The sequence below is a fragment of the Macaca thibetana genome, chromosome 10 (assembly GCF_024542745.1).
Source record: "Macaca thibetana thibetana isolate TM-01 chromosome 10, ASM2454274v1, whole genome shotgun sequence".
NCBI classification, from domain to species: Eukaryota; Metazoa; Chordata; class Mammalia; order Primates; family Cercopithecidae; genus Macaca; species Macaca thibetana.
Genome location: NC_065587.1, coordinates 10365823 through 10392256, shown reverse-complemented (window position 1 = coordinate 10392256; position 26434 = coordinate 10365823). Strand labels below are relative to the sequence as shown.

General features: G+C 41.5%; 2 protein-coding genes across 8 annotated transcripts in view; one reads left to right on the top strand and one right to left on the bottom strand.

The window, feature by feature from the left end:
• LOC126963577 (E3 ubiquitin-protein ligase RBX1) overlaps window positions 1–26434 on the top strand; it is a 598764-nt gene that overhangs the window by 103884 nt on the left and 468446 nt on the right. The window contains exon 1 of one of the 4 annotated variants that reach the window (XM_050805840.1): window positions 14875–14878. The exons of the other annotated variants lie outside the window; for them this stretch is intronic. The gene's annotated coding sequence lies outside the window, so the exon portion shown is untranslated. Of the gene's footprint in view, window positions 1–14874; window positions 14879–26434 lie in introns of those variants that run through there. 4 annotated transcript variants of the gene reach the window in all.
• MRTFA (myocardin related transcription factor A) overlaps window positions 1–26434 on the bottom strand; it is a 217625-nt gene that overhangs the window by 66892 nt on the left and 124299 nt on the right. The window contains exon 1 of one of the 4 annotated variants that reach the window (XM_050805824.1): window positions 12862–15140. The exons of the other annotated variants lie outside the window; for them this stretch is intronic. Within the exon in view, the coding sequence (XP_050661781.1) occupies window positions 12862–13072 (211 nt within the window). The 5' untranslated portion in view covers window positions 13073–15140. Of the gene's footprint in view, window positions 1–12861; window positions 15141–26434 lie in introns of those variants that run through there. 4 annotated transcript variants of the gene reach the window in all.

Below are 26434 nucleotides of genomic sequence, written 5' to 3'. Positions count from 1 at the left end.
GGAAAGAACGACCTGGGCCTAGTCACGTTCAAAATGCTGGCTCCACCTTCCCTTCTCTGCCAGCCACATGTACAGTAAGAAGCAGACAAGATGGTGCCAGCTAAGGGCATAATTCATTTGTATAACAAGATTAGGGTGGGGCAACCAGCCTTCCCTGCTCAGTATGTAAACATCACACCTGATCAAACCAATCTGTGAGCCCTGTGTAAATCAGACACCGCCTCCTCATGCCTGACTATAAAATCTGGGGCATCCTCTGCTGCTGGCCGGCCTTTCCTGTCGAAAGTCCCCTCTTTCTCGAGAGAGAGACAGAGACAGAGACAGAGGCAGAGAGAGACAGATCCCCTTCTTCTGCCTATTAAACCTCTGCTCCTAAAAAATAAAATAAATTTTTAAAAAACATGAATTTGCCTCTACCTTTAGAAAAAAATTGATGAATCAATTATGAAACATAACAAACGTCAGGTTTTTCAAATTTAAATGCTGCCATCTCTTGGAGAGAAAGAAATTATCAATTCCTATAATGATTCCTGTAAATCAACATGATGCTCACAGGAAATGCTCAATGGTGCATGTCAGATTTCAGATTTGGACGTTCAACCTGCAAATACATAATGCAAATATTTCAAAATCTGAACGAAATCCAAAATGCAAAACACTTGTAGTCCCAAACATTTCTGATAAGGAATACTCTTAACCTATAATACCAAAATATAATAGATATCTTCTATTTAATCCGAATACTGTCGGGAATGAAGGCTCTAGATTAATGAAGTACGTTCCTGGGCTGGTAAACCTGGGCAACTTATACATCTAACCAGGTAACTTTCCAAGAATCAGCTTATGAAAAATCTAACTTACGGTACTAAAATACGCAAATGAAAGGTGTCTATATTGTGTAGTAACACTTACAAAACCGTGAAAACACGCATCATCTTAATTCTCACAACAAAGCTATGCAGACGATAGAACTCTTATACCATTTTGTAGATGAGGAAATTGAGGTTTAGACCGATTAAGCAACTTGCTCAAGGTCATAAAGTAAAAGAGCAGAAATTGGAACCCAGCTCTGTCTGAATGTACAGTCTGAATCTTCAACCACCTCTCTTTTCTCATAAAACACACCAGTTCTCTGTATGTTTGTCTGTTTATGTTTTGTCAAGATGGGATCCTACATTGTTGCCCAGGCTGGCCTTGAATTCCTGGCCTACCAGTTATCCTCCTGCCTTGGCCTCAGTCATTACAGTCATGATGAAACACTGCACCCCACTCCTCTATGTTTTAAAATGACACTATATTGACAGTGTTATCAGCATGATATGGATGGGAAAAAAGTGACCTACATACTAACTAGGGGAAAATCCAGGTGATTTCAGTGAATAGTATGGAACATGTAGAGTATATGACATAGAACTCTGGAGACTGAAAACACTGCTTATGTTCTAATTCCAAAAGGAATTGAGATTTTAACAGGATAACAGTGGTCACATTTAAAGGTTATTCAGGCTGGGCATGATGGCTCACACCTGTAATCCCTGCACTTTGGGAGGCCAAGGTGGGAGGATCATGCCCAGGAGTTCAAGACTTTTTCTTTTCTTTTCTTTTTTTATTTTAGACAGTCTCGCTCTGTCACCGGGCTGGAGTGCAGGGGCACGATCTCGGCTCACTACAACCTCTGCCTCCCGGTTCAAGTGATTCTCCTTCCTCAGCCTCCCAAATATCTGGGACTACAGGCATGCGCCATCACGCCCAGCTAATTTTTGTATTTTTAGTACAGGTGGGGTTTCACCATGTTGGCCAGGATGGTCTCGAGCTCTTGACCTCGTGATCCGCCTGCCTCAGCCTCCCAAAGTGCTGGGATTACAGGCATGAGCCACCATGCCCAGCCAGAGTTCAAGACTTTTCTGAGCAATGTAGAGAGACCCCTGTTTCTACAAAAAATAATTAAAAAAAAAAAAATTAGCCAGGCATGGTAGCCTTTGCCTGTAGTCCTGGCTGCTCAGGAAGCTGAGGGGTCGAGGCTGCAGTGAGCCATGATTATGCCACTGCAGTCTAGCCTGGGCAAGAGGGCAAAAAATAACAACTACTAAATAAAGGTCATTCAAAGGGGCTCTTCCCAGAGAGAGACAGGAATAAGTATAAAAGGACGTAAGAGGACGTCACATGACTACTTCCTATCTGGTTCTCAGTGTGGGAACATCCACTCCACAAAAGCAGAAAGCATTTGCTTCCTGGCACAACTTCCTTCCTGCATTCAGCCACAGGTTCTTTTCTGGCACCAGGAAGATTGTCAGTTGGTTTGTTCATTCATTTATTGAACTAATATGTATAGGTGATGCTTATAGGTGATAAAACAACATGGACAGATAAGGTCAATATATATAGGTGATAAAACAATAACATGGACAGATGAGGTCCCTGTCCTCACAGAACATATGCTCTAGTAGGGAAAACATAATAAATAAGTTGTACATATAATAATTTCAGGGAATACACTATGTGAAGAAAAATACAGTGGAACAAGAGAACAGAGAGTGACAGGGTGGTGGTAATTTTAGATAGGGTGCACAGAGAAGGCCCTTTTGAAGAGACAGATGACTCTTGGACAGAAACCTAAATACTATGACAAACCATAAAAATGATCTGGAGAGTGTTCCAGACGTAAGAAATTGCAAGTGCAAAGGCACTGAGAAAAGGCTTGCCTTGAGAAGAAAACTAATATATAAGAAACAAGGAATCTAATGTCTTTAGCTCTTACATTGTGTGGTCACTGGGTAGATGTACTACTACAGTGACTCATTTCATCTCAATGGTCATTTGAGATACGTACTATCTCATAGATGAAGAAGCTGCATGGGTAGTAAGAGGTAGAGCCAGAGCTCAAATACAGGTTGGCCTGATATCAAAGTTTGTGTTTTTTTCCTACTATATTACATTTATGCCACAGTCATAGTAAAAATATTAATAACTATAAATAAATAAAAATTATTCCCCACATCCTCAAAAATCTGAGGCTTACCACTCATTTTGGGTAGTTACTCCTCTCCCCCACCCCTTGATGTGACCTCCTTCTCTAATCGCGGCAAACAGATCTCAAAGTGCCAGTTACTTCAATGTCATCAGTCTCTTTCCTGAGGATCTATAAAGCAATGTGCAACCAACTCCATCATGTAAGATCTGGGCACGGCATGCACTTGCACCAGATGCCTGAACAGGGTGGAGACAAACTGGGAATGTGCTTCCTTTAGCACTTTTAGGTAGGGCCATCTGAAGACTCCCTTCCAAAGTTAAAGGCACCAAGAACAGCATTTTCCTTATTGTATTAGTTCTGCCCATTCACCGAGAAAATATGGGCAGCCTTGAATCTCATTTGCTAATCCCTGCTGGTATCACTGACGCTGACATTCTGCACCCAACTTTGTTGTACAGATTCAAAACTTAGAATAGGGTAGTCATTCTAGGGCAAACCAAAGAGACAAAAAATGGTTTTCCTTAAAATTAAATTAGGCCAGGGACAGAGGCTTGTGTCTATAATCCCAGCACTGTGGGGGGTCAAGGTGGGAGAATCATTTGAGAGTTGGAGTCACAGACTACCCTGGGCAACACAGGGAGACAACATCTGGTTGTGTGTGCCTGTAGTGTGTGCTTGTTGACCCAGACTGCAGTGAGCCACCACTGTGCCACTGCACTCCAGCCTGAACAAGAGTGAGCCCGTCTCAAAAAAAAAAAAACAAAATAAAACACAGAGACAGAATCTCACTCTCTTGCCCAGGCTGGAATGCAGTGGCACAGGATCACCGGAATTACAGGTGTGAGTGAGCTACTATGACAGGCCTAAAGTGGTTTTTTTTTTTTTTTAAAGATAGGGTCTCGGCCGGGCGCGGTGGCTCACGTCTGTAATCCTAGCACTTTGGGAGGCCGAGGTGGGCAGATCACGAGGTCAGGAGATCAAGACCATCCTGGCTAACATGGTGAAACCCCGTCTCTACTAAAAATACAAAAAATTAGCCGGGCGTGGTGGTGGGCGCCTGTAGTTCCAGCTACTTGCGAGGCTGAGGCAGGAGAATGGCATGAACCCAGAAGGCAGAGCTTGCGGTGAGCTGAGATCAAGCCACTGCACTCCAGCCTGGGGGACAGAGCAAGACTCTGTCCCAAAAAAAAAAAAAAAAAAAAAGATAGGGTCTCATTCTGTCACCAGGATAGAGCACAGTGGTGCAATCACGGCTCACTGCAGCCTTGACCTCCCAGCCTTAATTGGCCCTCCCACCTCAGCCTTCTGAGTAATTGGCACAACAGGCGCACACTAGCATGCTTGGCCAATTTTGCTTTTGGGGGGTTTGTTTTTGTACAGATGACATTTCAGCATGTTGCCCAGGCTGGTCTCAAACTCCTGGACTCAAGTGATCCACTCGCCTCAACCTCCCAAACTGTTGGGATTACAGGCTTTGCTGGGATTGAGCATGAGCCACTGCACGTGGCCCTTTTCTATGGGAAGGATTAGGGAATAGAAAGGTGATTAGAAATTAGACCATACAGGTTGGGTTATAGATAGATAGATAATTAGATAGACAAATAATCTGAAGTTTATTCAAATGTTTATGTATACAGTTTTCTATGGGTAAACAAAAAAAAAAACCAGTAAACTTCTCAACCTTAAGTCCTAAATGATATAAAATTTTAGCCATTTGACTCAAAAAGATTAAGATTTAAAAATAAAATTTAATAAAGGCTACAGCAAAATTTGTCTTCTCTGTGGAAGAATGAAATCCATAAAATTAAACTTCATGTAGTGCCTGAGCGTAAAAGCTACAAATCCTGTCCTTAGATGTTATTTAGCCTGAAAGTGAACTGTGTGATACACACACACACACACACACGAAGTTTACACTCTTGTTAGTCTCTTGTCTAGTGAATTTATTTTTGTACACCCGCTACCCTTCTTTTTTGTTTGTTTTTGTTTTTTGAGACAGGGTCTCACTTTGTCACCCAGGTTGGACTGCAGTGATGCAACCTCGGCTCACTGCCGCCTTGACCCCTGGGCTCAAGTGATCCTCCCGCCTCAGTCCCCCAAGTAGCTGGGACCACAGGCACGTGCCACCATGCCCAGCTGATTTTTTTGTAGAGATGAAGTTTCGCCGTGTTGCCCAGGCCGCTCTTGAACTCCTGAGATAAGTGATCCACCAGCCTCAGCCTCCCAAAATGCCAGGATTTTAGGCGCGAGCCACACTGCACCTGTACCCTTTTCTTAATGTGAACTTAAAGTGTAATGAGCCAACCGTTGTAAGGTTTTTGAACTTCTTATAGAAAGTCAGATTCAAATACAGTTATTTAGACAAAGATGGCTTAGTATGGAAATACGCATGAGCATATTTTCCTGCCAGATTTGTGGTTAGAAAAGAAGCAAGTTTTCCTCCTAGAGTGGAAGGAAGAAAATAAAGAAAAGAAGCAAGCTATTCAAGAAGAAGGTAATATAGTGGTAGCTTTTTGTTGAGACCAGTCACCAGCCTGGAACTTTATTTAGTAAATAATTAGATTCATCGAATAAAATGTTCAACCGAGCTTGATGCAATCTCATAGTTACAAAACACTCTTGCCAAAGAAAGTTGCAGTCTTAATATCTGTAATCGAATCATTTCCTGTTTAGGCTTGCAGGTGGGGGAACCATCTGAAACTGCAGTCCTGTAAGATTAGTTACAAAGAAAACGCCTTGGTGGGAGAAGCCTTGATGATAATATTGAATAGACAGCCTAACAAGTGTGGGGATGAAGAAGGTACCCCAGGACCCTGGGACTAACCAGACTTAAAGGCATAAGTCAGGATCTGCAAGCCCACTCCCTTGGGGTGATCTGAATAAAGCTACTCTAGGGCATTCAGGTATGTGCTGAATACACTCGGGCAGTGGGCCAGGCAGATGGCTCATTCCTGCACCGACCTTCGAAGGCCTGCCAGGTTGAAAAGCTACCACTGGGGAGGCATGGCTGTGCTCTGGCAAGAACAAGAACCAGCATTTCATGTAGCATTTGGTCCTTCCCAGTTGAGGGGGATGCCTTGTGACTAGGTTAATCTCTGAGTCCACTTAGGGCTTGGGATGTATTCTCACAGCCCTTGCTCCTGCTCCATCTTGGAGTTGATTTTTATCATCATTGCCACCTCCTCTAAGTGATTCTTCCAGACCCATAGTTAGCCTTTGAGATGCCACAATTCTCCTCCCTACTCTTCCCCAGCTTGTCTTCATTCAGACCCACATGTTTAGGTTTGACTAAACCTTCCATCTAGGAATAGGTAGGAGGGTAAGCAATTTAGGCTGCATTCATGTATCCTGTCATTTGCTTCACTGCATCTCCTTGGCTGTGGTAAAGGAAATTTAGGCTGATACACTCCTTAGACTTCACTGCCCTGCCCCCCTTTCCTTTTGCCCTTTTGATTTTTTTTTAATCTGATACTCAGGCTCTCCTCCCCCCTTCACACACCATTGGAGTCTCCTAAGCTATTTCTGTCAGTTTAATGATCCCCAGCTGTTGCCGCAGTTCGGGCTGTTTTCATGCCCAGGAGAAGCATAGAAGAGCCAGAGGAAAGGGGGTCTTATTTGTTGTCTCTCCCACAGTGTGTCAAACAAATCAAAATCATTTTTCTGAAACCACTACTGAGATTCCTTAGGGATGGATGTTAATACTGGGATGATTCGAAAATCAGGAGGAGGAAAAGTACATGGTAGTATCAGGGACATTTTTTAAATAGGCATTTTGTTGATAGGTTTGGTACTCTGCATCACTCAGAATTATGCTAGAAAATTGAAGTATGTGATATGGAGGAATTATTTGATCACTTTGCATTCTACTTTTAGATTTTTTTTTTTTTTTTGAGACGGAGTCTCACTCTGTCACCAGGTTGGAGTGCAGTGGCACAATCTCAGCTCACTGCAACCTCCTGCTCCCAGGTTCAAGCGATCCTCCTGCCTCAGCCTCCCAAGTAGCTGGGATTTACAGGCACGTGCCACCATGCCCAGCTAATTTTTGTATTTTTAGTAGAGATGGGGTTTCACCATGTAGGCCAGGATGGTCTCGATCTCCTGATCTTGTGATCTGCCTGCCTCGGCCTCCTAAAGTGCTGGGATTACAGGCGTGAGCCACCATGCCCACCTCTACTTTTAGATTTTGAGCTGGAATTTCCCTTCTACTCATGTGTATTGAAGGAGTATCTAAATTAAAAGGAGTCTGTGATAGGAAATATATGGAAATTATTTCTGAAGTATCCAGAAAAGGCATTTATTTTAGTTCTGTTTTAACTTAATGCAGGTTTGTTTCGTAAAATTTTGTGCAAAACCTGCAGTAATGAAATGTTCCACTTGCAAATTCAACCACACAGACTTCAGGAAATACGAAGTTGCAGTACTTATAACATGAACTCTCCTACAGTTACACATACCTTTGCTTTTGAAAAAGTCTTTGCTAAACCTGGGGGATGTGGAGTGGGAAAATTCTACAGTAGTTAAATGGGCTCCTGTGTTATAATGATCTGGCTTCTCCTTTATGCGTTTGATCTTGAGAATCTTAACCCATTCCAACAAGTTTAGCTCTTTGGGAGGCTGAGGCTGGTGGATCACTTATCTCAGGAGTTCAAGAGCGGCCTGGGCAACACGGCGAAACTTCATCTCTACAAAAAAAATCAGCTGGGCATGGTGGCACGTGCCTGTGGTCCCAGCTACTTGGGGGACTGAGGCGGGAGGATCACTTGAGCCCAGGGGTCAAGGCGGCAGTGAGCCGAGGTTGCATCACTGCAGTCCAACCTGGGTGACAAAGTGAGACCCTGTCTCAAAAAACAAAAACAAACAAAAAAGAAGGGTAGCGGGTGTACAAAAATAAATTCACTAGACAAGAGACTAACAAGAGTGTAAACTTCGTGTGTGTGTGTGTGTGTATCACACAGTTCACTTTCAGGCTAAATAACATCTAAGGACAGGATATATGTTAACCACTATTGTGACTATAATCACCTCTCAATGTATGCAGCCTTGGTGAGTACAGCCTTTACCACAGTACATCCCTTACCTAAAATTTACAAATTAATGTCATATTTATAAGGAATCACTTATTTTGTACATGCATTGGTACTAAGTACGACATAGGTACTGAGAAGGAAAACACCACTATACATTTATATAATACTTTACAAAGCTACTTTCATACATATCTCATTTGACCCTATGAGCCAGAACTGGTCATTATACCCACTACTACACAATAAGAGGAATTAGTTTGCCAAGCTTAGAGCAACTTAGCCGAGTTCACCATTGGCAAGATCAAACCAAGAACCTTGGGTTCTTGACTACCAGACCACTACTGGGATATTAGCTGCCTACCACAAAAAGGCTTCTGCCCTCAAGGAATTAATCTCTGACACCTAATGCCTTGACTGGTGTTTCTCAGATGTACCAAGTTTCTTCTCAGAAAGAATCTCACCATCTCCTGATCCAACAGACACTGAATCTAATCAAGATATTTATAGAAAAAGGTTATTTATTAATATCACTGACAATGAACAGATGTGAGTTCCTTCTGAAGGCCAGAATCATTAATAAGACTGAATAAAACTGAATTAGGACAGAGTGCTCAAAATGTATCTGTCACTTTGAGGTAAATACCTCATTTTGCTTATAGATATGACACTGCCCTCTAGTGCCAGGAAGCACAGTAACAATCAGCAATCTCAGTAGATTAACTCACCTAATGCATATGAACCACCTACCATGTATGCTTTGCTAGGCACTGTGGAGAAAAAAAGAAGAGAGAAAAACTTCAACTACCACACACATACAACCATCAAAACCACATAAGCCCCTCGAGGAATCTATAAATGTAATAGAGACTATGAGAAATGAAAAACAAATCACTACAATCAGAGATAGTGTTATTAAGCGCTTTAAGAGTCTGCAGATAATATATTACTAGAGTACAAAAGGGATTAGGTAAGTGTCACAGGGCAACAGCACACAAGCAATCTGAAGGCCTTCATAAACTAGAGATGAACAACATGAGCTAAGACTAGGAGGTGGGAAATTTACAAGGTTAAGGACACAGCCAACACTCTCCAGTTTAGCTGGAGCATTAAGTTTGTGAAAGAGAATAATAGAAGGAAGACTGACTAGGGTCAGACTCTGAAGGGTCTAGAACTGTGCTATCAGATATGGCAGCCACTAGCCACACATGCTATTTAAATTTAATTGAAATCAAATAAATTAGCAGCACATGTACCAGCTACTTGGGAGGCTGAGACATCATTGAGCCCAGAGTTTGAGTCCAGCCTGGGCAACACGGTGAGACGCCATCTCTTTTTTCTTTTTTTTTTAATAAATTAAAAATTCAGCCAGGTGCAGTGGCTCATGCCTGTAATCCTCCCAGCATTTTGGGAGGCCAAGGCGGGCGGATCACCTGAGGTCAGGAGTTCGAGTCCAGCCTGGCTAATGTGGTGAAACCCAGTACTAAAAATACAAAAAATTAGCCAGGCATGGTGGCGGGCGCCTGTAATCCCAGCTACTCAGGAAGCTGAGGCAGGAGAATCACTTCAACCCTGGAGACAGAGGTTGCAGTGAGCCGAGAAGGCGCCACTGCACTCCAGCCTGGGCAACAAGAGCAAAACTCTGTCTCAAAAAAACTAATAATAATTCAGCTCCTCACTGCTTTAGCCACATTTCAAATCTCAATGGGTACATCTGGCTTGTGGCTAACATATTGGGTTATATCCATATCAATACTGAATGGTGTTAGATCTTTTATAGCTCTAACATCATTCATATTGTAACAGAGGTTGTATAAAACCGCAAAACACCAATGTTTCATGATGGCTCAGTCCTCAAAAAAGATTGATGCAGATGTGATCGATGCCAAAGTCTATTAATAAGAAAAATAAAGCTATAAAACAAAATATTACTAAGAATTTATAATAATAAAACACAACACACAATCATTTTCACTGGGTATTGTTCAGTATTTCAGGAAGAATGATCTTTTTCCCTGGAACACCTGCTTCAGCCCAAAAGCAGGAACATCAGATATCCTTAATACTTTTATCATTTGAGGCAAAATGTTTCTCTTGTACAGTTTACAAAACGACAGCATTTTTTAAAATAATGTATATTTATTTATCTGTAGAAAAAACAATTTGAAATCTTTTTTTTTTTTTTTTTTTTTTGGATGGAGACGGAGTCTCATTCTGTTGCCCAGGCTGGAGTGCAGTGGCATGAACATGGTTCACTGCAGCTTCTACCTCCTGGGTTCAAGAAATCCTCCAGCCTCAGCCTCCTGTGTAGCTGGGACCACAGGTGTGTACCACCATGCCCAGCTAATTTTTTGATTTTTCTTTCTTTTTTTTTTTTTTTTTTTTGTAGAGACAAGGTCTCACTTTGAAGCCCAGACTGGTCTCGAAATCCTGGACTAAAGTGACCCTCCCAGACTCAGCCTCCCCAAGTGTTGGGATTACAGGCAAGAGCCACTGCACCCAGCCTATAATTTGAGTCCTTTCAAGATTCAGTCAATATACAGAATTCTAAATGTAAGGTTCTAAGCACACTATAAAATCAGCAAAGCGGCCGAGCATGGTGGCTCACTCCTGTAATCCCAGCACACTGGGAAGCCAAGGCAGGTGGATCACTTGAGGTCAGGAGTTTGAGACCAGCCTGGCCAACATGGTGAAACTCCATCTGTATTAAAAATACAAAAATTAGCCAGATGTGGTGGCGGGCACCTGTAATCCCTGCTACTTGGGAGGCTGAGGCAAGAGAATCGCTTGAAAGCAGAGGTGGCAGTGGGCAGAGATCACGCCACTGCACTCCAGTCTGGGCGACAAAGCAAGACTCTGTCTCAAAAAAAAAAAAAAAAAAAAAAAATCAGAAAAGCATACAGTTAATTGATTAGGGTAGTTATCTACAATTACCATCCTGATCCTACTTATCACAAGTCTGAATCTCTATTGCCTATAGGGTTTTTTGCATGTGACACAGATATTTTTAATGATCAGACTGAAAATCTGGAACATTACAATCTTCTGGATTACAAAGTCAAAGGTAGCAGCCTAAGTCCTAAGCCATACTATTCCTCTGCCTCTCAAATAATCTTCCCTTTAATGTTGCCATGGTGTTTCTTTGACATTAGTCCAGAACACTTCTAGATAATCGAAGAAAAACCAACTGCCTCTCAACCAATTCTTAAAACTATTCTCAGCCGGGCGCAGTGGCTCACGCCTATAATCCCAGCACTTTGGGAGGCCGAGGTGAGTGGATCATGAGGTCAGGAGATCAAGACCATCCTGGCTAACACGGTGAAACCCCATCTCTGGTAAAAATGCAAAAAACTAGCTGGGCGTGGTGGCAGGTGCCTGTAGTCCCAGATACTCGGGAGGCTGAGGGAGAATGGTGTTAACCCAGGAGGCGGAGTTTGCAGTGAGCCGAGATCGCACCACTGCACTCCAGCCTGGGCGACAGAGAGAGACTCCATTTCAAAAAAAAACAAAAAAAAACTATTCTCTCTGCAAACTGGGCACTGATAATCATTTCATCTCATCTTTGATGTGCCCATTCATTGCTGACTCCACAGGCTCAAATCATCATGTTAAAATTATTAAAATCCCAAAGAAATCTGGAAAACTCAAAAGAAACGTCTAAGTTCTCAGAAAAGTAGTATTTACATAATTATTATACATTATATACAAATTCTGATACTAGATAATTAGGATTTCCAAGATAGGAGAAGAAAATATTGACAATTCTCTTTTATTCATATTTGACAAGATTTGGATAAAGCTCCTATTGTCGTTTTTTTCATAACCTAGAACTCTCCTGAAAGAATTTTCCTCAAATTTAAAAGTGAACTTTCCTGAAGAACTCAAATGTGTCCATTCTACTCCCAAAGGATATTTTTTTCCAGCAGTATAAGACTATGAAAGAGGCCAGGCATGGTGGCTCACGCCTGTAATCCCAGCATTTTGGGAGGACGAGGCAGGAGGAGCGCTTAAGGCCAGGAGTTCAAGACCAGCATGGCCAACATGGCGAATCCCCATCTCTACAAAAAACATAAAAATTAGCCGGGTGCAGTGGTGCATGCCTGCAGTCCCAGCTACTCAGGAGGCTGAGGCTGGAGAATCACTTGAGCCCAGGAGGTGGAGGTTGCAGTGAGCCAAGATTGAGCCACTGCACTCCAGCGTGGGCAACAGGAATGACACCCTGTCTTTAAAAAAAAAAAAGAAAAAAAAAAAGACTATGAAAGAAGGCTGTTCAAAGGCAAACTCTTTTAATATTGATAAGACCAGTCCAAATTGTTCGCCCTAAGCAAAACTAAGATGCAATACAAGTAAAAAGCCTTTCAAGTGTTATTTTATTTTAAATGATGTATCAGTGTTATAAACCTTAAAGGGTTATCTATCTACTTTCAAGTATTCAACAGACAGAAGAAACTGAGATGATCATCAATAGCTCCCATTTGTGTAGTACCTTAAGCCAGAGTACATTTTATGGATAAAACATTGAATCTGACCCACATAAAAAATAATTCCACCTTATTAAAGTTTTTTCTTCCCTTACTCCACAATCTAGGCGTGGCTATATGAGCTCTGCATGGTGGGGAAAAAAGGAATAAGAAAGTGGAACATCCTAACCACTGTTCCATCAGGTCATGAAATGCACCCTACAGTACTATGTTCAGTTACCTATTTGTTGGGTGCTCAACAAACTTTGATATAAATCCTGGGAGAATAAACCACTCAAAGTCAAAGCTTGGATGGCTACAGAGAAATAGGACTGGGATAAAAGACAGCAGTTAAGTTTGAGAGGAAATAAAAGCATGCAAATCCCAAACAGATAAATATTCGAACCTTCCCGCAAACTGTGATAATGGGTCAGGCACACTGCTGAGTAATAGCTGTCCTTTCTTGGCTTCAAGACAATCCACGAGAGTGGCAGAATCCTGCAGGTGGGCTGATGAATCTTGATCTTCTCCTCCAGCATGCTGGAGGAGATGCGAGTCTCCAAAGGCCAATGCTGCAGTAAACCAGTCTTCCTTCCCTCCCTCCTTAAAGAGGCCATTTATTATTTGCCGAAGATCTGATTAGCCTTGCTCTTTAACTTAAAGTGGGCACTTCATTCTGTAGTGCAAAGGGTTGCAAGAACAGTTACATCCCAAGTTTACTTAGGGAGCGGGGCATTAGAAGCAGTGACAGCAGAAGGTCAGAATCAGTAACTCTACTGGCAAAACATTTCTTCCTGTCAGCACTGGGCCTAGACACAGACACCTCCCTCTTCTACCCAAATGCCAAAAAGCAGGACTGAGATGATTTCAATGTGTAGAGCTGGAAAAGGAGAGGGTTCCCTTAGAGAAAATGCTCATAGCAACCAACCAACCTCATTCACCCAAAATAGTAAACAGTTGGTTTCTCTGATCAGAACCAAAAGGCTTCTGCCAGACAAGCAGTATCACATGACTAGGTTCTCTCTTTTCTCTCTTGCCCTCCCTCCCTTCTTGTGCAAAGTCTGCACCCAAAGTGGAGCAAGAAGCTATAACACAACACTATTTTACTTGACACATTCATTTTTAAAATGTTTAAAGTTAAGAGATAACCAAAAAGCAGAGCAGGGAGGTACCAAAGGAAAAACTCAGGAAGAATTTACTTTGAAAAAAGTCCTATCACAGCACTGATGTGGGAACCATAAACGTAATGGTTAACTGGCAAGTGTACTCAATGAATGAAAAACTAAATGGATAGACACTTCTCACCAATTTGTAAACACTTTGCTGACAAAATATTTAAAAGAAGATACAGTTCAATACCTATTTGACTCTTCCTTTAGAAAGACAATATAAGCTCTTAAGATGCTGGCTAGGGTCAGAGATAATACGTTGGCACAATAGTGGCAACCCACCAAAATTTGGGATTCAAACCCTTTTCTTGTTGACCTCAGCTTACCTCACCATTTGATTTTACTTCTTGTATGTCACAGTCCCATCATTCAAATCATTAGGAAGGAAATCAGGACAGCCCCACTAACAGACAACTGAAAAATCTACCCAGCCGATTATGAAAACAAAGTCCACCATGACACTTACCGGCATTTCCACCTAAACAGAAGGGGGAAAATGTTATGGCTGACAGCACAGCTGGAACCAGATGTGCCACCATAGTCTTCTCCCTACAAGGTTCCTCACACTTGAAAGCTAAGCGAGGCATGCAGCGTAGAGGCACAAAAATGAAAACCTCTATGTAGATCAATTTGCTCCACTAGGAAACTAGGTAAAGTATAAGAATCAAAAGTGTCATAATCATCTGCCATGACCTCTACTCACAGGGCCAACTGGGGGCGCTTTGAGAGTAAAATCACTGATGCTCGTCCATCCCATGCACTGTAAACTGCTCAATAAATATTTATAAAGTGGAAAGAAAAGAAAAAGGAAAATGAAAGAGAAAAAATTTACATGAGAAACCCTTAATTTAAGCAACACCTTTTCCAGCAAGAGCATGTGGAAATTATTATTTGGCTACTGTCAGAATATAAATACCAGCAATAAATGATTTGTCATCAACGATGAGGAACAATTGGGACTCCCAGACATTACTAAGGAGGATGGAAAACGATAACGCTATGCAGAAAAACAATCTGGGAGTTTCTTGTAAGGTTAAATTTACACTTACCATAAAACCCAGTAATCCTATTCCTGAGTATTTACCTAAGAGAAGTGAAAACATACATCCCCATAAAGAGCTGTACACTGTCTTCGGTTAACAGTGTTTAGGTCTCAGTTCTGTGCCTGATATAAATTGTCTACCTTGTTTCACCTAAGAAGAGTGTCTTTGGAAATGTGAATTTAGAGTTGCCTAGCTAGCAACTTTTCAGGGGAATGAAGCAGGTAATAGTCTAAAGTGGGAGAGAGAAACTATTTGAAAGCTGGCAAATGAAAGATCTTAGATTTCTGTCTGTCTCTATGCCTATATGGTTTATAAGTGATATTTCACTACCAAAATATATCAAAGAGCTCTTATCTATTGGCTTAGAGAAAGTAAGCGCTTTTCTATTCTCTCTAAAATAAAAATAAACTCAAATGCCTTTTAGTTCATGTGACTTTAGTAATAAAAGGAGTTATTATTCTATATTAATTGTAATTAACGTCATTAAAACTACTAGGTGCCAGGCGCGGTGGCTCACGCCTGTAATCCCAGCACTTTGGGAGGCCGAGGCGGGCGGATCACAAGGTCAGGAGATCGAGACCACGGTGAAACCCCGTCTCTACTAAAAATACAAAAAATTAGCCGGGCGCGGTTGTGGGCGCCTGTAGTCCCAGCTACTCGGGAGGCTGAGGCAGGAGAATGGCGTGAACCCGGGAGGCGGAGCTTGCAGTGAGCCGAGATCGCGCCACTGCACTCCAGCCTGGGCGACAGAGCGAGACTCCGTCTCAAAAAAAAAAAAAAAAAAAAAAAAACTAGGTTAAAAAAAAGAACTCTATGTGAATATTCATAGCAGCTTTATCTGTAATTGCCAAAATGTTCTTCAACTTGTGAATGGAATAAAAAATTATGTACAGGCCAGATGCGGTGGCTCATGCCTGTAATGAGTCTTAAAAAAGCTTGGGAGGCCAAGGCAGGAGGATCACTTGAGCCCAGGAGTTTGAGACCAACCAGGGCAATATAGTGAGACCTCTTCTCTACAAAATCCTTAAAAAATTAGCCAGGCATAGTGGTGTGCACCTGTAATCCCAGCTACTCAGGAGGCTGAGGTAGGGGGCGAAGGTTGCAGTGAGCTGAGATCATGCCACTGCACTCCAGCCTGGGTAACAGAGCCAGACTCTGTCTCAAAAAAGAAAAAAAAAATTATGATATACCCATATAACAGAATACTACTTCAGCAATGTTTAAAAAACTCAATAAACTATTGTTACAGGAAACAACAGTGATGAACCTCAAAAGCATTATTATGCTAAAAGAAGCCACAAGGCTTCAAGGCAAAACAAGGGCCAGAAATCAGATCAGTGATTGCCAAGGGCTGGGAAACAGGGAAGGAGAGACTCTACAAAAAGGCATGATGGAATTTTGGGGGGGTGATGGAAATATTCTATATATCTTGATAAAAGGTAGTGGTTTACCTTTTAGCAAAACTCACTGAACTGTACCCCTAAAAAAGAGTGACTATTACTGCATATAAACTGATATCAATTTTTTTTTTTTTAAAGCAGATTACAAGACACTATGCATAGTTAAGAGTACAGGCTTGGCAAAGCACAGTAGCTCATGCCTGTAATCCCAGCACTTTGGGAGGCTGAGGTGAGAGGATTGCTTGAGCCCAGGAGTTCAAGACCAGCCTGAGCAACACAGTGAGACACCGTCTCTACTAAAAATAAAAATTAAACAAATGCTTTAGAGAAATACACCATCTTGCCAGGTGTGGTGGCTCATGCCTGTAATCCAGCACTTTCAGAGGCTGAGGTAGGCAGATCACCTGAGGTTGGGAGTTCGAGACCAGCCTGACCAACATGGTGACACCCAGTCTCTACTAAAAATATAAAAGTTAGCTGGGCATGGTGGCACCCGCCTGTAATCCCAGCTACTCAGGAGGCTGAAGCAGGAGAATCGCTTGAACCCAGGAAGCAGAGGTTACGCTGAGCTGAGATCGTGCCCCTGCACTCCAGACTGGACGACAGAGCAAAACTCTGTCTCAAAAAAAAAAAAAAAAAAAAAAAAAGTACACCATCCCTACTAAAAATTAAAAAAAAAAAAAAAATTAGCCAGGTGTGGTGCTGTTCGCTTGGACTCCCAGTTACTCAGAGGCTGAGGCAGGAGAATCACTTGAACCTGGGAGGTGGAGGTTGCAGTGAACTGAGATCATACCACTGCACTCCAGCCCGAGTGACAGAGTGAGACCGTGTCTCCAAAAAAAAAAAAAAAAAAAAAGTACAGGCTCTAGGCCAGGCACGGTGGCTCATGCCTGTAATCCCAGCACTTTGGGAGGCCGAGGTGGGTGGATCACGTGAAGCCAAGAGTTCAAGACCAGCCTGGCTAACATGGTGAAACCCCGCCTCCATTAAAAATACAAAAATTAGCCAGGTGTGGTGACACATGCCTGTAATCTCAGCTACTCAGGAGGTTGAGGCTGGAGAATTGCTTGAACCTGGGAGGTGGAAGTTGCAGTGAGCCAAGATTGCACCACTGTACTCCAGCCTGGGCCACAGAGTGAGTGAGACTCTGTCTCAGAAAAAATAATAATAATAATAATAATAAGGCTCTAGAGCTAGATTGCCTGGGTTCAAATTTTGGCTCTACCACTTACCAGCTGTTGTGACCTTGAGATACTTAACATCTCTATGCCTCCATTTCCTCATCTGTCAAATAAAAGTAACAGTTTCACCTCGGATCCGTAATACATAAATTTTAAGTAAAGGACTTAAAACAGTGCCCATTCTACAAGCACTCAGTAAATCTGAGCTGTTATCCTCACACAATTATGTAACACATACATATACATGTTTCTATATACGCACAGGAGACAGTGGAAGCACAGTCACCATCTGGGTGGTTGGAACAGAACGATCTATTTTCTCTTTCTCCCTTTTGTTTATCTGTAACTTCTACATTTTCTACATTAAATAACTACTGTCTTTATAATAAGCCAAAAACCTTTTTCTCAAAAAAGGGCACTAGGCTGAGTCACAAGTCCTGGTTTCCAGCAATATTGCTAATCTCTATAAAGGAGTGGCTGCAGTAGATAAGGTGTCCTCTATCTCTAAAATGGAATGGTTCTCTAAGATTTACGGTGGGATTTGGCAAAGCTACATCCTTTGTTTTGTTTCATTTTTCTGTCAATACTTACTGTCTGCCTATCAAGTACCAGGCATTGTGGACACAAAAAGATGAAACACCTGCCCAAATTCAGTTGACAATACAGGCTGTTCAAGAAACTGAGACAGGCTTGTACCTATTTATACAATCCCTCGGCATGATAAGTGCTCTGATGAGGACACAGAACAGGGGACCTTGCTGGGGCTGGAGAGTTAGAGAAGGCTTCCAGGAGGAGAAACGGCACCTGCACTGAAATCTAAAATCATTTTTGTTTAAGTCAAACCAAAAAGATGGGAAGGGCATTCCAATCAAAGGCAGAGGAATGCACAAAGGCAAAAGTTATGAAAATAACAATTACTTGAGAGATGGAGAACAGAGAGAAAGAGAAACAGAGAAAGGTCATTTTGACAGCAGTGTGGAAACAAGGAGGGACAAAGGCAGCAGCAGAGAGGCTGGAGAGGAAGAGGAAAGTAATCTTCAGAAATCACATAGGTCAGGCTGGCTCACGCCTATAATCCCAGCACTTTAGGAGGCCGAAACAGGCAGATCACGAGGTCAGGAGTTCGAGACCAGTCTGACCAACATGGTAAAACCCTATCTCTATTAAAAATACAAAAATTAGCCAGACGTGGTAGTGCACACCTGTAATCCCAGCTACTCAGGAGGCTGAGGCAGGAGAATCACTTGAACCCGGGAGGCAGAGGTTGCAGTGAGCTGAGATCGCATCACTGCACTCCAGCCTGGGCGACAGAGAGAGACACCTCAAAGAAAAAAAAAAAAAGAGAAATCACATGGGGTAGTAAATCTTTTCTTCTTATCTAAAAGGCTACATATGCCATAAACAAACCTGACACATATTAAGATGCACTTTTGCCGGGCACAGTAGTTCACACCTGTAATCCCAGCACTTTGGGAGGCCAAGGCTGGTGGACTGGTTGAGCTCAGGAGTTGGGAGACCAGCCTGGGCAACATGGCAAAACTCAGCCTCTACAAAAAAATATTTTAAAAACATTAGATGGGTGTAGTGGCGCATGCCTGTAGTCCCAGCTACTCGGTAGGCTGAGGTCAGAGGACTGCTTGAGCCTGAGAGGTGGAGGGTGCAGTAAGCCAAGATCGCAGCACTGCACTCCGGCACTTGGGTGACAGAGTAAGACCCTGTCTCAAAAAACAGAATGCACTTTACTATATTTACAAATATAGCATATACTTACAAAAATTTAGCAAACAAAATGTCAGCACACTTCCATTTTCCTCATATGTATATATGAGGGGTGTACAATTAACATATACACTTATATATAAAAATATTATATGTATTTATATATTAAAATATATGATATATATTAAAATATATATTTATATATATTTATATATTAAAATGCATATTATATATTTATATATTAAAATACATTATATATTTATAGATATTAAAATATATAAATATATATATTTTCTGAGGCAGGGTCTCACTCTGTAGCTCAGGATGGAGTGCAGTGGCATGATCATGGCTCACTGCAGCCCTGATCTCCTGGGCTCGGACGATCCTCTCACCTCAGCCTCCCAAGTAGCTGGGACTAAGGTACAATCTACCATGCCCAGCTGATTTTTGCATTTTTTGTAGAGATGAGGTTTCACCATGTTGCGCAGGTTGGTCTTGAACTCCTGGGCTCAAGAGATCCACCCACCTCAGCCTCCCAAAGTGGTAGGATTACAAGCAGGAGCCACTGTCCCTAGCCTCATTCAATAAATATTTATTGAGTATGTGTCATGCATATGGTAGGTGCTGAGGGAGAAGAGAGACACAGACAGTAAACAAATGAACCATCAAAGCACCCAAGACAACCAACCAGATGTCTTTTTGTCTGGCCAAGACCTGTGAAAGTCTCTACCTCTCAGGAGCAGGCCACAGGCAGGATGATACAGTGGCTGGGAATTTGCACTTGAAATCAGACAGACCTTTGTTCAAATTTTGGCTCTTACCACCTGTTGCCAACTCTGATTTTGAGTAAGTTACTTAACCCTCTCTGAGCTTTCATTTCCTTACCTGAAAATAAAGATAATATCACCAAATTCATATGGTTTTAGGGTGAATTTAATCTATCAATCAATAATCAGTGTGTTGGGTATACAGTATGTTCAGCCAATTGTCTCTTTTAAGTTTTAATTTTCCACTTTTAGAACAGACCATGATGTCCCACAACATAGACAAAGATATTCACAGGGTAGAAAAAAAGGGAAAGAAAGGTATAAAAATGATCTGTTTAACATTTCTAAATTCACATCTTAGTGAATTCACAACCGTTTTTCTCATAAAGATATCATGCTTGGAACTTACATTCCTTTAGGATTTCTCAAACTGTTAACATCTTGCCTACATTACATGACCTAGTAAATTAAATAAAATCTATCACCCAAAATAGGGAACCAGTCACAATCTCTCCCAGGATTCCTTGTTCTGATTCTCTGACTAATACTGAGTCATTTAAAGAACACAGACAACACAGAGCACTGATAAGCAGTCTGAACACAAAACTGAAGAGCAGAGGTGCCAGAGCACACTATGGACTGACCACAGACTACAAGCAGAACTTTCTGAAACAGAAAAACCAAGATAAAAGGAGAGTTTCCTAACTGGCTGTACCTTTGAGTAATTATGCCTTCTAAGAGAAAAGAAGCACAGAAATTAACATATTTCTCAAGCCAAAAGAAATCTTTCTTAAAATTTTAATACCTCCTTGTTTTATCTGTGAAAAAAAAATTTTTTTAACCAAATTTTAAAACTGCTTCCTCCCTATAATTACATCCTCAAAAATGTTTTAACTATCTCTTAAAATGTTTGTTACAAATGACTCTGAAAGCAACACTGGTCATTTAAAGATTTTGAAGGCATACATGAAACACAAAAAGAAAATGTCTTTTCTGTGACCGGATACCTTAAGGGTCAAACTGCTTTTACTTAAACTTTCCCCATAAATTTCCCTTTGTATTAAAACCAGGTGTGACACTTCAGGCCAAACACAAGAATTTAAGAAGCAGAGAAAACCTGGACACAATTTTCAAGTAGTCCATGTTTTTGTTTTTGTTTTTTTTTTTGAGACCGAGTCTCACTGTGTTGCCCAGGCTGAAGTGAAATGGTGCAATCTCGGTTCACTGCAACCTCCACCTCCAGGGTTCAAGCAATTCTCCTGCCTCAGCCTCCCTAGTAGCTGGGATTACAGGTGCTTGCCACTACACCCAGCTAATTTTTTGTATTTTCAGTAGAGACGGGGTTTCACCATGTTGGCCAGGCTGCTCTCAAACTCCTGACCTTGTGATCTGCCCACCTTGGCCTCCCAAAGTGCTGGGATTACAGGTGTGAGCCACCGCGCCCAGCCCCGTCTATGATTTTTTTATGCTTCATTAAAGTAAAAGTCTACGCCTACAAAGAGAAAGAATAATGTACTTTCACATTGCTTTCTTTTACTGGTGGTTTACAATCTCCTTTATGAAAATAGTCCTCTGTAGATTAACTGTCACGCTTCCGGGAAACACTAGGATCTTTTTTGCTTCCTAGTGTCACAGAGGACACCTACTTGCTACCCTTTCTCCACTTTTCCCATTCCCCTTCCCCAACACACCCACACCCCCTCATCTATGCACAGGGAAACCAGCAGCTAGTGAAGCTTTTGAACAACCTGTGCCTCCCTGCACTGCTCTATTCTGCTTAAAGGCCTCCAGGCTATACTGGGTATCATCAAGAAGAGTCTAAAGAAACCATAAAGGCACATTCTTCACTTTAGGTGCAGGAGAACTGAGCTAACAAGGCTAGAAATCTGTTCATTTGTGCTTCACCACAACTGTGTGATCACCCCATAATGTATCACCATTTACTCTTTTTTAGTGGTTTGGATGTCACCAGACAATTAATTTCTCCACATTATGAACTGTCAACAATATCAGAAACGCAGTCTGGGGGCCAGGCACGATTACAGACATGTGCTGCCGTGCACAGCTAATTTTTGTATTTTTAGTAGAGACGAATGTTTTGTTAAGTTGGCTGGGATGGTCTCGAACTCCTGGCCTCAAGTGATCTGCCAGCCTCGGCTTCTCAAAGTAGTGGGATTATAAGTGTGAGCCACTGCGCCCAGCCCATAACTTTTTTTTTTTTTTTTTTAGAGTGGAGTGTCCTTTATCACAAATACTTAGCTTCAGATTCTGATATTACTGACCAACAACAAATAGTCTTTATCAAGGCTGTACTGCAAAGAAGGGATCAGTATTTCCCAGGATACTGGCTGGGCACAGTGGCTCACGCCTGTAATCCCAACAGTTTGGGAGGCCGAAGCAGGCGGATCACTTGAGGTCAGGAGTTGGAAACCAGTCTGGCCAACAAGGCAAAACCCTATCTCTACTAAAAATACAAAAATCAGCTAGGTATGGTGGCGCACACCTGTAATCCCAGCTACTAGGCAGGTTGAGGCAGGAGAATCCCTTGAACCCAGGAGGCGGAGGTTGCAGTGAGCTGAGATCGTGTCACTGCACTTCAGCCTGGGCAATATAGCAAGACTGTCTCAAGATTTAAAAAAAAAAAAAAAATTCCCAGGATACTTAAAAACTAATAAACTGCCTGAAACTTCATAGACTAATTCAAAAGATTCAGTTAAATTTATATAAAAATTATTAATTTCACAGTTTTAAATGTAAACGTTAAAGTTAAGAAAGTTCAAAACTGAACTGAGGATGATGAGCCTTCTCTGCATTAGTTTATTTTAAGAAAAAAAATATTTTATAACTGAAAATTAGATATAAAAATTCAAAACTGACGACCTAATTGTCTTGTGGCTGAAAAAAAATTAACCTAGACTTCTCAAATTTCTTAAGACTCAAGTTCTTGTAGCTGGGCATAGTAGCTCACACCTGTAATCCCAGGTACTCAGAAATTTAAGGCAGAAAGATCACTGGAACCCAGCAGTTCAAGGCTGTACTAAGCTATAATCACATCACTGTAATCCAGCCTGAGGAAGACCCGATCTCTAAAAAAATAAAAAGACTTAAATTCTCAGATAATCTCAAGATAAATGCTATATCTAATCAGAAATTAGGCCTTGGCTGGTTTCAAACATGTCAGTACATCACATCAGCCTTTCTGTTAGTACCGTTTTTCATTAATAAAACCAGGTGAGTGGTGAGAAACAATTTAACATTACTTCTAATTCTAATATCTTTATGAAAACAAGGAACTGAAAATTATTTTCTGAAATCAGATCTTAAACTTCACACACACAAATGTAAGCAGTCTAAATGACAAAGAAAGAAGTTTCAGTTACTTATGTAAATGAGAGCCTTGAAAAGGGTTTGATCAAACAGAATCCTCAACTTAGAATGAACCTCAAGATGTATGACAAAGGCCACTCTTTTTTAAATTATGAAACATTCCAAATTGGAATGAACTCTCTGGATACAGTATCTTTGAGGAAACTCAGTTCTGCCACCTCTTCACATCCATCATCTTACAAACATGGCTTAAAACTTAGAAACCTTTTCTGATTAACTTCAAAAAGCTGATCCCTCATACCTACTATACCTTCAGCATAAAGTTTCCTCTTATTTTGTAGCATAATGACTATATCTATCCCCAACTGAATGCTAAGCTCTTTGAGGAAAAGGATTAGCCATGTTGTTTCTTTTTTTTTTTTTTTTGGTCACAAAACAGAGCTCTATCCAATGGATACTCAATACACATTATCAGATATCCACAGCATCTAGTCCACTGTCTTTCAACAGATGCTCACAAATTACTCAATTCTTAGAAATTTATCATCATTGCCAACTTTCAGGCAAAGAGAAATGGAAAGACCTCAAACTCAAAATTAGCCCCTGGTAATACAACTTCTAGACTGTAGGGATCAACATTTATGTCAAAATGCAGTTAAAAAAATTATCTATGAGTCTTATCCATCCTCTCTCATACTATATCTAATCAAGAGACTACATGAGTTTAGTAGGCAGGTGTTTTGAGGTCAACGGTTTAAACTCTAACTTCGGCATGTATCAGCTAGGTTCCAGTTTCTCGCAAAGTAAAATTTGACTTATCTTAAAGAACTGCTATTGGAGTGAAATGAGGTAACTACTTAAAGTGCCCAATACAAGAGAAGTAGTCAAAACATGGTAGCTAATCTTACTGTTCAACAAGTAATGACATGGTTTGAATGTGTCCCCTCCAAAATTCAGGTGTTGTGCGGGTGTTGTCAATGTGATAGTATTAGGAAGTGAGGTCTTTAAAAGATGATTAGGCCATGAGGGAACCTCCCTCAGGAATGGGATTAAAGCCCTTATTAAAGAGGCTTCACACAGCTTTCAGGTGGCTTGCCCTTCTCTACCTTATGCCGTATGAGGACACAGCGTTCTTCTTCCCCTGCAGAGGATGCAGCCGTCACAAGACAACCAAACCTGCTGGTTCCTTGATCTTAAGACTTCTCAGCCTCCAGAACTATGAGAAATAAATTTCTGTTCTTAACAAATTACCCAGTCTCAGGTTTCTGTTGCAGCAGCACAAAATGAACTAAGACAATTATAAAGAAAAAGTAGATATAACATAGATTCTATTATTAAAGAGCATTGGCGGGGCGCAGTGGCTCACGCCTGTAATCCCAGCACCTTCGAAGGCTGAGGCAGGCAGATCATCAGGTCAGGAGATCGAGACCATCCTGGCTAACATGGTGAAACACCGACTGTATTTAAAAAAAAAAAAAAAAATTAGCCAGGCGTGGTAGCAGGTGCCTGTAGTCCCAGCTACTCGAAAGGCTGAGGCAGGAGAATGGCATGAACCAGGGAGGCGGAGCTTGCAATGAGCCGAGATCGCGCCACTGCACTCCAGCCTGGGTGACAGAGCGAGACTCCGTCTCAAAAAATAATAATAAAAAAATAAATAAATATTTTAAAAATACAGTGCATTATGACCAATTCCTTGATAAAATATAGTATATTAAATATAATCCATTCTTGAATGTGATGTACTTCCCACTGTAGTAAACTTCCCCACAAAAATGATCTCTATAGTAATTTGCCAAGGAGTCTAGAAAATAAGATTGTGCACAGATGCACACTTATACTTCCCAATATAACTCAGTTTTATGCAGTATTTACACATTAATGGGAACTGAACACCAAGCTCTTTACTATTAAGAAACTGCGGTATTTATCCCCAATATCTTAAAATTTACGTCTCACTGGCATTTGAAGGAGATGTGGCTTCTTCAGCACCGAACAAGGCTGGATGTTCAGGGACTTATTCCCACCTACTTGTTAAGAATCTTAAGCAAATATAAAAAAAATAACAATTCTCTAAACGGGGGGTGATGAGTCATGACTTTATTCAACTAGCTCATTCTGACTGCTGCATTTGTCAACTACTGTTTTTCTATATACCATGTCTCTAAAACTAATGACCCTCCATTTATCACCATTTTCACTGTTTAAGGAGAGTTTAACAATACAATAGCATGAACACTATTAGCAAACAGGTAACCAAATGTACTAGCTACCAGCAAGCATATATGCCACACAAAAAGTACTCTATAAAATATACAATGAAATATTGCTGAATACACCATTATTTTAATTCTTCAATGACCACATATAATAAATGCTGATTCTGCTTATTATGGTTGGTGAGTTCTGAGTAGGATACATTACAGTCTCTATTGGCGCCTTGTTAAAAAGCTACCGTGCTCCAAGAGAAGCATACTACCATCTTAGAAACTTCTCCTTCAGCCAGGCATGGTGGTTCAAACCTGTAAAACTAGCACTTTGGGAGACCATGCAAGTGGATCACTTCAGCGCAAGAATTCGAGACCAACCTGGCAATAAGGCAAAACCCCATCTCTATAAAAAATACAAAAAAATTAGGCAGGCGTGGCGGCATGCATCTGTAGTCCCAGCTACTCCAGAGGCTGAGGTAGGACAATTACTTGAGCCCGAGAGTTCGAGGCTGCAGTGAGCAGTGATTGCACCACTGCACTCCAGCCTGGGTGACACAGTGAGACCCTATCTCAAAAAAGAAAAAAAAAAAAACTTCCCAGCTGGGCACCATGGCTCACTTGAGCCCAGGAGTTCGAGACCAGCCTGGGCAACATGGCAAACAAAATACAAAAAATAAGAAGGGTACATGCAGTCCTAGCTACTAGGGAGGCTGAGGTGGGAGGATCACTTGAGCCTGTCAAGGCTGCAGTGAGCTATGACGGTGCCATTGCACTCCCACCTGTGTGACAGAGCAAGGCCCTCTCTGAAAGAAAAAAAAAAAAATTGTCCTAGATTAAGAACCACTGGGTTATTTCAAGGATTGAAGGAGTTGATTTAGGCCAGGTGCAGTGGCTCACGCCTGTAATCCTAACACTTGGGAGGCCAAGGTGGGTGAATCACGAGGTCAGGAGTTCGAGACCAGCCTGGCCAACATGGCAAAACCCCATTTCTACTAAAAATACAAAAATTAGACAAGCACAGTGACACACACCTGTAGTCCCAGCTACCCAGGAGGCTGAGGAATAAGAATCACTTGAACCCGGGAGGCAGAGGTTGCAGTGAGCTAAGATTGAGCCACTGCACTCCAGCCTGGGCAATAGAGCAAGAGAGAGAAGACTCCATCTCA